Below are 12,646 nucleotides of genomic sequence, written 5' to 3'. Positions count from 1 at the left end.
GGGCTGCTCTCAGACTTTAATCTGCATGCTGATGCTTGCCATTATACCAAGTAATGGCCCCTATTGCTAGGCGAACCAATGATGAAGGAAAAATATACTTTTATCCTGCTTATTCATATCATTATCAACTTGTTATGTTCAAAGATAAAATTGTACATATATTTGCGTTCCTACAACAATTTTTATCACTGTAACACTTCGTTTTTTCTGTATCCTCTCTAATTGTGATCAGTCATATTTGGAAAGGGTATTGCATCTTGCTATTACCATATTATTAATCTCTAGTGTATTAGTGTTTACTTCCCCCGTTTTTTTGTTATTAATGTGAGTTCTTGTACAATTTCAAGCATTTTATGAAAGAAAAAGTTATTGCAGGTGGGAGTATTTCAAGCGCCAGATGCAAGAAATGCTTCATCACAGCGATTTAAAGGGCATTGAAATGAAAAAACCTAGTAGCTCACTCTACACCTTCCCCATACCAGATTGCATGTGTAAACAAGTAGAACCAGGAAAATCAGATAGAAGCACGCCAATCATTATATAACTTGGAAAATATATACCCTGTTTTACTGATACATGTAAGTTATTCATCATCTGATTGGTTGTGAAATTATTATTTTTTCCCATGTAAGTTTTGGGAGGGTTGTCAAGGTCTTTAGTAGGTTCATTACCACTGTGACTATTGTAATTAGATAGTCCATTCTTTGTATATGACACGTGACTCATTATGAATTATACAAATTCTTTCTAATGTCAACTTCACAAATTGCCTTCAATGTTGTGTCTGAAGTATCTCTGTTTTTCCACGTTGGCATCATTATGCAAGGTGAAGGCCTTAGTCCATCTGACTACTTTTCATCCCTGGAATTCTAGAAAAAACAAAATTTACTATATCAAGATCCTATTAATCCTTCAGTTCACTGATGTTATTGTTGCGCAACGATCAGTTGGAGACATTTGAATTCTTCAGTGCCTTGAGTTTGTTTCAATGCAGGCTTTTTTATTACATTGCTCAGACAGTCAGGCCATACCCACCGTGGTGACTCCATTTTGTAAATTAATAATGCTAGTCCTTTAGTGTGAGTTCATTACCACAGTCAATAATCTAGAAAGCAGTTGATGCTAGAATGAGGCTTTACCCACCTGGCTGAGCAAAGCCTAGATCTGCTGCTCGTACTGTTGTGTAACGTGCTATTGTAACAAATCACTGCGAGATGGCAATCTGATCCGGGCCTCAGAAAACGGCTTTGCATGTAAGAATCATAGTTCAAAATATCATTACACCTTTGTGTATTATTATTTTTTTAGTTTTTTCAAGATTCAGTTCTAAACATACTATTATATATATATATATATATATATATATATATATATATATATATTATTTAAAAAAATGGATTTTCAAAAACACTTGTAAACAGGTGCATCGCGGACCAAAAGATACAATACGATATGCCCGAAAAACTTCAAACTTGGTAAGATTGTTAGGACAGGCTGGAACAAATTCAGGGATCCCTATTTCTTGCAAGGATGGAGGCTGGGAGTTTTAGTCCTGTCAGGGTATGGGGCAGGGATGGGGATCCCCATTGCCATTCCTCTGTTTGGGTTCTTGATGGGTCAAAAAGTATCAAATGCAGGTATTTCAGGACTCCGATAAGTTTTAGAGCTTACCAGCATGCGGCATGGGTGAATGGCTAGTACACTATTTTGTTCCTCCCATGTTAGCCATATTGGTTCATATTGCTGATACAAAACTGGGACTCTTGGTTCACTTGTGTTCTTGTTTTTCACTAGTAAGTGTGTACGTGCTTTGTATGTGGTAAGTTTTCTATGATGATGATGATGATGATAGTAAATAATATGTATTCAAAATTTTTTACATTTTTTTATATTTCTATTTATAAAAAATATTCTTATTTGTTACGCTTATTTTTGTTTAGTATGATGAATACAATATTTGAGAGGTGCCTAAATGCTTTCTATAATTTTTGTTTGTATTTTTTATTCTTTTGTTTTTTCATCTTTTTTATTTTTATTGATATTTAATTATGATGTAAGGGTTCATCCATTTGACACAAAAAGTATGAGTTGTTGACTTGCCACTCAAAAAGTTTGTATTGGTATTTAATTATGTTGTAAGGATCCGCCCATTTGTGTTTTCTACTTTTTGTGTTGGTTTTAATTTTGTATTTTATTTCTATCATCAATAAAACAATTATTCTTTATTACATTTATTTTTATTTAGTATGATTAATTAATATAGGATTCAATAAAAGAGAGTTAACACCCTAAATATAAGAATTAATGAAAGGGAATTAAATGATGAGAAATATAATAGTTCAAATTACATTTTGTGCCCTCACAATTAGAGAGAGAGACCAAATTCACAAATATGTATTCTAGTCAAGAATAAGATTCAATGAATGTGTTAATTCCTTAATTATAAAACTTAATGAGAGGAATTTGAATAAAGAGAAAAGTGATTGTTCAAATTATATTTTTATGAGTAATAAAAAATTGGGATATTTTAATTAAACAAAATTTCCACTCCGCACTTTTAATAGTAGTAAATTTTTAATCATATTCATACCATTAATTTCCACTAATTACAACTATTAACTCTCCTAAGTCAATTCCTATTTTCTCTTATTAACTCCCAAAGTTTCTTTCCTATCAATAATTGACCATCAGCTTTTATGTTACAAAAAGCTAGAAACAAAAAGATTCCAAGATTAAGTGAAAATATTATTTGTCTTAATTATGTGAGTTATAGGTTTTAGCATACATTTTCTTCCTTTGATTTATGTTCATCAACAAAGCTAACAAAGAATTACTTATTAAAATTTATATCAGTATTAATAATAATTATATTGGTATGAACTAAGTTATACATGCCACTTACCACATGCCGGATGTTTTGGTACTTCATACTTCACACAAGTTATTAAAGCATGTGTTATATATTTCTATAGTTTATTTAGTCATCTAAGACCTAGATTTAGTTTGTTCTTAATGTATTTTTATATTTATTTGAGTTTCCTTAACGTAGTCATATCCAAAGCATGACCTGATGTCTTTTAAAATTACCTTCCCAACAGACTGTGTGACATTAGGTTTAGATTTTAATATCCCAATCAAACCATCAGATTTGTTCTCATTAAAATGTACCTTAATGTCCAGGTTTCTTATTCTGTTTAATCAAATTGATTATCGTTTAGATTGATAGTCTAAATCCCATAGCTTAGAAGTTAGGAAGCTGCATCATTAAAACACACACATTCTGCAATACTAAGCTAGGTCAACTAGGCATTATCGTTTAGATTGATAGTCTAAGCCCCATAGCTTGAATTTGAATATAATCCATTTGATGCACCTTGGTTTCCCAACTTTCCATGTGCATTATGCATAGCACGACCACCACCACGACCAATTCAAGGGCAACCCTGTATGACAAGCATAACGTGTAAACCAACTAGAAAGAGACCTAATTGGTTTGTAAATTATCACTCGTACAAAAATCTGGAACTTCGACACCAAAAATGGTCCACAATGGCACCTTTTTCTAAGCTGTTTTTCTCCCTAATTGAACCAACACAAACCAACAAGTAGCACAAGAACCACCCACGCAATTTTATTATCATGAAAATTTACAACACAGGATCATCACATTCGTATAAAGCAAACTGACATCTGCTCAATCATCAAATCTGATCACTACCCTACAGGTATGGAGTCATAGCCTCAAGTCTGTAAAAGAGATGGGGCTTTAGCCTAAGCTCATATATGCTGCATTAGCTATCCAATTACCTTTGCTTTTTAGGCCTAGTCATTCAATTACCTTGGAGACTTGAACACAGAATGAGGCCCCATTTGCATGCATGTAAACTGAATGAAAACAAATGATTTCTTAAAAATTGCTCTTTCAATATTGAAACTTTGGTTGCATGAATGGCTGTGGTAAATGATTTCCAAAACGTGACGTGAGTACCAATTGTAGGTAAATGGTATTTCTAATTTTCTGAATAGAGAATATCTGTATTTGAATCCTCCAACCAAATATTTCACGATCATATAGATTTTCTGAAACACCGCAAAATTTAGGAACATGATTTGTTTCCATTCATTAAACGTGTAAAAAACGTAGCTGTCATAGCCTCTCTGTTGGTGAGTTTAAAACAAGTTGTAACTTACCTAATAACCAATTGACTATAACAGAATATGAGAATGCCATTGTCTCTACCATAAAATGTATAGCCTCGTTCCATATGTATTTTATAACATAAAAAATAACAATAACGAATTAGACAAGAAAACCATGAATTTATTGGAAGGTAGATCGACCATAACCTAGTTTGCGGTCATATCAACTCCAGATGAACAGTTCAACAATTAATCTCATTAAAGTTCAAGACAAAACCCTTTTAGGAGCCCATATGATATGTATGGGTGATTGAACTTAAAATGCTGAATTTCTTTGGCCTTAGTACCTATGTTCCAACTTCTCCTTCTCCTGGTAGTGCTGCACATACCTGCACCCAACCAAGTATAATCAGATCTCTGAAGTCTTTTGGGTGCATTAATTACATCAAGGTATATGGGAGAAAAACCAACATGGCCTTATACAAACTTCTCCCGGATCAATGAATTGAAATAGATGTATGAATTAATATTTTGTAAAACAGAAACATATACAAGGAGATCTTACATGCATATGACTAATCAAAGGACAACAATTTCATTTAGTCCTTGCACACTTAACACTGACATTTTAAGTACACATGTTAACCTTGAAGATGCCGATGCCAGGGAATAACTCCAACCTACTCAATATGCAATGGTATCTGTCCTCTTTAAGTAGGTCATAAACGTGCACAAAATGCCTTCAAAGAATAATAAGATGACAAGCATAAACTGAATAGCATGAGTTGGTTCTCCATGTAATTTTTAATATTTGCTATTGTGCGACCATGCTTCTACTTTATTATTATTACTTTTTTCTTGACAAGTAATGGAAATTTATTAAGGATAAACAGAGGAAGGCACCACAGAAAGCAACAGCCCCAATAAAAATAGAAGACTATATTCCCCCAATCATTACAGAAGTGAGAAAAAGGATGATCAATCATAAAAAGGGAAGACCATGGAGTTCTTTCAGAATTGATGCCCAAGAGAAGACGACAGTTTTCAATTTTGGCAATCTGAGAGCTTTCATTGCTTCCCTTAAAAAATAATGTAGCTCCTCTCTTTCTAAATTTGCAAACAGATAGCAAACAGGGTTAAATTCCACAGGATTCTCCATTTCTCTTTGAAGCCCCTTGTTGGTCAGGAGTTGATTAAACTAACCAGGTAATTTGGATGAGTTACTCTTGTCCAAATAAATTGATGAAATGCCATCAAATAGAAAAGGGAAACTTGCAGTGCATGATTGGGTGCTAGCAAGATTCCAAGGAAGAGGAGCAAAAGCAAACAAAAATTTCTCAAATCCATACTTTTGGCAATTAAGTTGTCAATGGTTAGAAATTTGTTCAAACAGCCAGCTGACATCAAAAAGATTCCTGACCAAATAGAAGAGGGATACTTGCAGTGCATGATTGGGTGGTGGCAAGATTCCAAGGAAGAGGAGCAGAGCACACAAACATTTCTCAAATCCATACTTTTGGCAATTAAGTTGTCAATGGTAAGAATTTAGTTCGAACAGCCAATCAAAATCAAAAAGATTCCTGACCATTAATGTAAAAGTACACTGTACAATTGATGCAAATACATAGCAGCACATGTCCATCATGGCTCCCTTTATGAAATATGCAACCTCTAGCTAATTGGGCTGCAAATGGTATCCATTCTTCGGAATTTGAACTCCAAGTCAACCTGGTTAAGGTGATGCAAATTTGACTAGATCGAATAGGATCCAGATAGGGGTGATCAACCATAGCCCAGTCCAGAAATTTCAAGGCCATGGCCTTTAGGCCTGCCCTGCAAATATATAATATATAGATGTATTTAGTATTTCATATTATATTATATATAAATTGTGGATTGTGACAAGTCTCCTGTAGGTTGCAGCTCACTGGATCCTAATAGTTCGGAGTAGCATTTGGATAAGATAATGAGCTTCGGCAATTTCCTTGGTGCCTTTTGCAGATTGGATCAATACGGATCCAGCTAGTGGTTACCATTTGTAGCCCAGCCCAGCCCAGCCTCGAAAAGGCAAGTGCAAAAGTGGTTTAAAATGCCAAGAGAAGTGCTCTAACCCAGTTCCCTTTGCTCGCCTTTGGATTTTAATTCTAGTTCAGACTTGAACAATGCTTTTTCTAGTTGCTCTTTCAATAGTCTGGGTTAGCTCCTAGGTTGCAGAAAATCCAAAAATATCTCTGATTTCTATTACTTGGTAGCATCTAAGACCTTTTCCAAGGGATCTCTTAGCACAAGGAGGGGTAGATGAGGAGAGGCAGTGGAAGGGTGAGCCGTGATTACCCTATCCAGTTTTTGGCTTGTTTCTTTCACTTTAGACCTCTGATGTTCGGTTTTAGGAGTGTTTTGTTCGGGTATATTTGGTCAGTTTTCTGGGCCTAGATTGGTATTCCAGTGGGAATAGATCTAGGTTTTTTTGGATGTTTTTGGTTGTTTAGGTTAGTTTTTTTTGTTCTTTAATAAAATTTACTTTACCTTATTCAAAAATATCATATGATCTATAACAATTAACAAGGGATAGAGGAAGTCAAGCAACTTCTACAACACTAATTTCAAACCAAGGATTTGGGCGCACTATATACATATACACACAACTGAAGAAACTAGGTTCTTGGGTGTCAAACAATTTCCAATGGATCCCAACACCAAGTTGAGTGTTAATCAAGGTGAGCTCTATGATGACCTCAAAAGGTATAGAAGACTTGTTGGCATGTTAAATTATTTGACAATCACCAGACCAGATATCTCGTTCGTAATTAGTGTTTCCAGTTAATTTACATAGAGCCTTCAAGTTTCATAATAAGAGGTGGTAATCAAGATAATTTGGTACTTGAAGGGTAATCTATGCCATTGTTTATTGCGCAAGGCAATGATCATCTGGATGTGGAGTGCTATACAAATGCAATAGGGCTGGTTCTTTTGGTGACAGAAGATCTACCACTGGATCTTCATAGAAGGAAACCTTATTATGTGGAAAAGCAAGAAGCAGCGCAAAAGCTAAATAAAGGTTAATGGCATGCATTACATCTCATCTAGTCAAGCTACAAAATCTTAAAGAAATTGGTATTTTGTCCAGCTCCTATGCTTCAAACCTAACCTTTCACAAAAGAACCAAACCTATAAAAGTAGACTGCCACTTTGTGAAGAAGAAACTACTAGATGGAGTTGGTTCTAATATCTTTTTACAGTCTGAAAGTCGGTGGGTAGATCTTTTCACTAAAAGTCTAAACCAGGTACAAGTGAATCATATATTTAAAAGAAAACGGAGCTCTATGAAACTGGACATCTAGATTTGTAAATATTGAGTGAACATTTAATGGAGGGAGGGAATCATTAACCACATTTTTTAAATAAAACGTCACAGACTAGCTTCTTGAAAACTGCACTGGGATCAAATCCTGCTGGAGTTTCACTAGGATCATATTCTAACAACAAACACATAAATTGTAAAATGAATGTTTTATCTACTAAGTTAGTTGCAAATGAATGCTCTTACTTACCAATCAAAAAATGAATGTCCTTAATTGTACCAAAAGCCAAGAAGTTTATATCAAACAGTTATACAGGCTGAAATGATGGTGGCTCAGTTGGTAGGATCTCTGACTCGGTGTGGCAGATAGGGCTGTTCAATAACAAGACCCAAACCAACCAAACCGACCAACCCGGTCCGATCCAACCCAAGTTGGCCGGTTTTTCTTCAGCACCGGTCGGTTTCGGGTTACAAAAAAACATAAACCGATGGTCATGAAAACCGAAACCGAACCGACCCAAACCTACTTAGATATATATTACATATAAAATTTCTGATATATAAAATATCAGTTTTAATCCATCAAATCATTTTTAATTTCCAAGCATCCAGCCTTTGCTTACTTAGACTTGACTCCTTTACCATTCACACCAAGAGAATCATTCACCAAACTGACCCAAATTGATTCAAACCACCCAGGTCGGTTTTACTTGGTACTGGGTCGGTTTCAGTTTCATTTCTAGGTAAACCGACCAGGTTGGGTCGGTTGGAAAAACACCAGTAAACCGACCCAACCTGGTCGTGAACAGCCCTAGTGGCAGAGACCTAGGATCAAATCTTGCTGCTACCATGGTTGGGAGGTTTAAGGGGATGGGGGATGGCTGCCCCTCGTTGTGTAGCCCGATTAAGCCAAAAAAAAAAGAAATTATGTATTTGGTGCATATAAATCAAATCTAGGTACTAATTGCAGCCTCCCATTCAAGGTTCAAAATATCATTATGTATCGAGCCATATCAGCCGCTACGTATTGTATCGGTGGCCTACCGATACACCCCTACAGTGGGTTTTCAGGGTCTGGTTCAGGGGGTACATGGGCCTTAAACTGATCCCTCTGAACCAGTTTAAAAAAAAAACTAAAAAAAATAAAAGTGAACATCAATACAGGCCAATATGCCCCAACCAGCAGGCATATTGTCCTGTATCGATATTTTGAACCTTGCTCCCACTCATTATAATCAAACCACCACCACCCCACCCCTCCGCTAATGCATAGTACTATATAGATAATGCTGTACAGGATGTCTACTTACAACATTTTTTTCCTGATCTCCTGATCAATAACCATCAATTTTATTAGGCAGGGATATACAATCATTGACAGACCTCTCCCTCTTTTTCTTTTCATTTCCCTTTTACAGTTGTGCCCAAAACATTTGATCTCTCCCTGTCATTTGCTTTGTTAAAGCATCAGGCATGCTATTAACTGACCTTTGCACCCATTGAGATCTTACTTCCATCTCCCTAGTTAGCCACTTAAACTTCCTGAATTAATTTCAGAAAGACCATGGACCATTATCATCATCATCATTCTTTAGCCATGCTACCCCGAGTTTTGAATACCTTCATAATCAACTTTCTTATATTCATCATCTTAACCATTTTCACCCCTTCCATAACTGCCATAATTTCAGCCCTTAACAAGTCTCCTATGCCAATTGGTCCTGAGATTATTGCCACAAAAATGGCTCTCCTCATTTCAAAATATTCCACCTATTACAGAATATCCTGGATTCCCCATTTTTTTTTTATTTTGATCGGCTCCTGGTTTCCTCATGTTTCTCCAATCAAAATTCAATTAACAAAATCTTTTTTCTGGTGCTGTCCAATCTCTATGTATCTTATCCATTTTTAAGATTGATATTTCTATTCTTTCCATTTTCTCTTGATGTCTTCTGTGGCAGAAGGGAAAAGATTTTCATCATTTTTAGGCAACAGACCACACTTGCTTATGATACATTCTATTAGAACTTTGCTTCTTTCCTTTTCGTGGAATATCCTTGCATTTATTTCTTCCCAGCTGGTCTTTGGGAGCACTTATTTAAGTGCTGGGACTACACAAAAAGCCCATTTAAGTGATTAAACACATTTGGCAAATAAGTGCTTATTTTTTAAATAAGTTACTTAAAAAAAATAAGACTTGAGTGGCTTCTTTAAGTACTTTTTTGAATTTACTAGGACAAGAGTGTCCCCAATACTTTGCTTAGTTCCAAAATTGCCTGTCTTCTCAAAACAATAGAAACCCTATTGTTTCTCTCCCAAATCACCTCCATACTTGCAGGCAGTGGCAACTGGGTGGTTTCTCCCCCATACAGGTTCGATCTCATCCATCTTCTTGCCTTTTTTTGTTTTTTTTCATTTTTCCATATTTCTCATGTCACTCATATCAGATCTCCCATTTTTTGGATTGCTTACAGCTTTGGCAACCAGGGCGATTTCACCTTATTGTTTTCATCCAAGTGTGTCAATATAATATCTAAAATATCCAACATATGGTTATGTTAAGTTAGGGATATAATTGTCATTTTCACAGAAATAAGTACTTATAGGATAAGAAGCTCACCTAACACTTCAGCACAAATAAGTACTTATATGTATAAGCAGTTTGAAAAAGACCTCCCAAGCACTAATAAGTATTTATTTGAGTTGACCAACCACTTATTTCCCAAACATAGCTTAAATAGATACAGCTCTAATGCAACTCCACATAATTTTCTCCATTTTCTTTGGCCACAAAAAGTTCAGGGAGCAAAAAGATTTGGTACACAAAATGGCAACATCCACTTGCAATCAAATAGAGAGAAAAACCAATCCCAAATATATAAACAAATGGATAGAAGATTAGTAAGTGATAGCAGGTTTCACCATTAGCTTTGCAAATGACCCACCAAGAGGGGGATAAGCATGGTAGAAGCCTCCTTTCTAGAAGCAAATAACAGGTGTTAAATCTTTTCATGATAAACCTTCCATCTAAAAGCTCCAATCTTAGGGGGAATAGATCTACAAAAAACTATCCCATTAGCCAAAACTAAAAATGACACATTTGAAAAAACCACACTTTCTCTAAAAACATTTTTTTACAGTACAAAAACAAGTAGAACATAATCATATATCATACAAAGATCAAAATACCTTCCATAACTAAAGACTAGGCAACTTAAGTCTATGTCTTATGTCTTAAATCTCCAGACACATACAGATACAGCTTTTTCTTATACATTTATAGATATGGGTTTTAGAGAGGAGTGGAAAAACAGCACACGAATTGCTGATCCCATGTAGGTAGAATACGGAAAATGGTAATGGAAAGAATTGTACTGACAACCAGTGAGAGTCTTACCTGAAAAAGAATCAACTGAAATTTACACATTGTAATATGAAGTCCCAAATGTGTAAAACGAGAGATGAATACTTGGTCCCCTAAAAATTGTTGAGAATAACACATCTAGATTCGTAAATCATTGAGTTGAAATTTCACAGTTTGAATTTATTCTGTTCCTTTCTTCTTTATGGACGTTCACATACACGCTCCCAATACCATATCTTCTTTTTCTTTTCCCATGTGTTTCTATCAAAATCCATCAAAATGAAAGCCTTTCTTATATCCTTATAGGGAGAGTAATAGATATGAGCTAAAAGTAATCCCGAGAAACTTGATATTAGATTATAATTTATTAATTTCTTTGTTATCTGGAGAAGGAGGCACGTGTAATCCCAGTATGCATAGAGCATTTTGTAGATTAGCCCACAAAGCAGATCATATCAACAAAAACATATGGGTGGAAGTTGAACTTGACTGGATTGTCAGGACCCACCCCCCACATACAATTTTTCCTCTAATGAAGTAAGCAACAGCGTCACCCAATCCTCCTCAGACAGTAGTACTCTTAAACACAAGCATAGAAAAGCAAAATTGAATAAAATTTGAGATGCATAAAAATCCAAAAAACAAGGGACCAAACAACAGATAGACCCAAAGGTGGAACTATATAAATTTAACTGTATATGCCTTATCTACAAAAACTCTCCCAGTTTCAAATGAAGTGAGCAGATCCAAACAACTAAGTGATTAACATAAACAAAAAGCATAATAACCACTTTAGGAACGAACACCAACCCAGTAAAACCAAAGAAGTTAAAAGAATTACAAAAACCCAATTCCTAATAGAACGTTTTATTAAAAGGTACAAGAACCCTAATTTGATTCTCGGTATTCAACAAAATCTCAACGAGACAGATCCAAACGACTAACAGAAACATAAGACATAATAACCACCTTCTGAAGGAACACCTACCATGTAAAACCAAAAAAAGAATAATTTTGAACGCTTAATGTTGCCAATCAAATGTATATATATAGTTATCAATAAGCACAAGAACCCTAGTTTAATTCTGGGTATCCACAGAATCCAATTTGAGAGAGAAAAAGAAAGAATAAAGGGAGTAAAAGATACGAACGTGTATGTGCCGACGAGAGGAGTAAGCAAGAGAACGGCGCTGACCCAGTTTTCAGAGATCTTCTTGTGAATCTTGTCGGGTAAATCCTTCCAAAGCCCAGGCATCACCTTCTGCTGGAAAGGGGAAAGTGAGTACACAACCGCCTTCATGCGCACCGGAGTCTTCCCCATCGTCGGCTTGCGAGCGTGCGAATTGGTCTCTCTCCGGTCTCCGCCGTAACCCAAACCACCCTTATCTCTCTCTTTCTTCCCCAAGGGCTATAAAAGCCTAAAACAATGTAGCTACTTCTCCGTGGTTTCGGACCACATTAAAAAACGCCATTTTTTTGAACCAACCCGGTGGCCTGAAACCGGAAGGATCCAGAACTCTGGGTTTGGTTTGACCAGCCTACTATCATCTTGGGACTTGGGAAGTGGTCAATGGATTGAGTCTGATCCGAATCAGGGTGGATCCAATATTACCCTAATGAATAAATGTGCAGATTAGGGGTGGAAACGTATCCAGATTTTCAGAGCCATTCGAGCTCGACTCATAAAAAGTTCGATTTGATTAAGTTTAAATCAAGCTTTGAGTCAAGTCGAGCCAAGTCGAGCTTGAGCCAAGTGAAACTCAGCCTATGAGGCTCACGAGTCTAATTGAGCCTGATATATATATACACACACATATATGCATATATATAATAAATATTTT

At 35.8% G+C, this 12,646-nt stretch overlaps 2 protein-coding genes across 3 annotated transcripts in view; one reads left to right on the top strand and one right to left on the bottom strand.

The window, feature by feature from the left end:
- The window catches only part of LOC148852613 (O-fucosyltransferase family protein), a 52,459-nt gene extending 51,683 nt beyond the window's left edge, over window positions 1-776 (top strand). For both annotated transcript variants that reach the window (XR_016099691.1, XM_088947028.1), the window contains exon 10: window positions 376-776. Coding sequence is in view for 1 of the 2 variants with exons in the window: in XM_088947028.1 (XP_088803154.1) it covers window positions 376-544 (169 nt within the window). In the remaining variant the exon portion in view is untranslated. The remainder of the gene's footprint in view (window positions 1-375) is intronic.
- Window positions 777-4,300: 3,524 nt separating this feature from the next.
- LOC148852612 (cytochrome b-c1 complex subunit 8-like) lies at window positions 4,301-12,234 on the bottom strand. The gene is made up of 2 exons (XM_088943648.1): window positions 11,957-12,234; window positions 4,301-4,529 (listed from the first exon to the last, which is right to left on the bottom strand). Exons 1-2 carry the CDS (start codon window positions 12,124-12,126, stop codon window positions 4,481-4,483), a joined length of 219 nt encoding a protein of 72 aa, XP_088799774.1. The 5' UTR covers window positions 12,127-12,234; the 3' UTR covers window positions 4,301-4,480.
- Between the last annotated feature and the right edge of the window lie 412 nt (window positions 12,235-12,646).

The sequence above is a fragment of the Nelumbo lutea genome, chromosome 5 (genome assembly GCF_056320005.1).
Source record: "Nelumbo lutea isolate HS-2025 chromosome 5, American lotus-T2T, whole genome shotgun sequence".
In the NCBI taxonomy this organism is placed as follows: domain Eukaryota; kingdom Viridiplantae; phylum Streptophyta; class Magnoliopsida; order Proteales; family Nelumbonaceae; genus Nelumbo; species Nelumbo lutea.
This window is presented reverse-complemented; position numbering and strand designations above follow the sequence as displayed.

Excerpts from the sequence above, each read along its gene's own strand:
- LOC148852612 (XM_088943648.1), bottom strand. The coding sequence starts at position 12,126 with ATGGGGAAGACTCCGGTGCGCATGAAGGCGGTTGTGTACTCACTTTCC. Across the intron at positions 4,530-11,956 it reads CCTCTCGTCGGCACATACAC|GTATGTGCAGCACTACCAGG; the intron begins GTTCGTATCTTT and ends GGTTGGGTGCAG.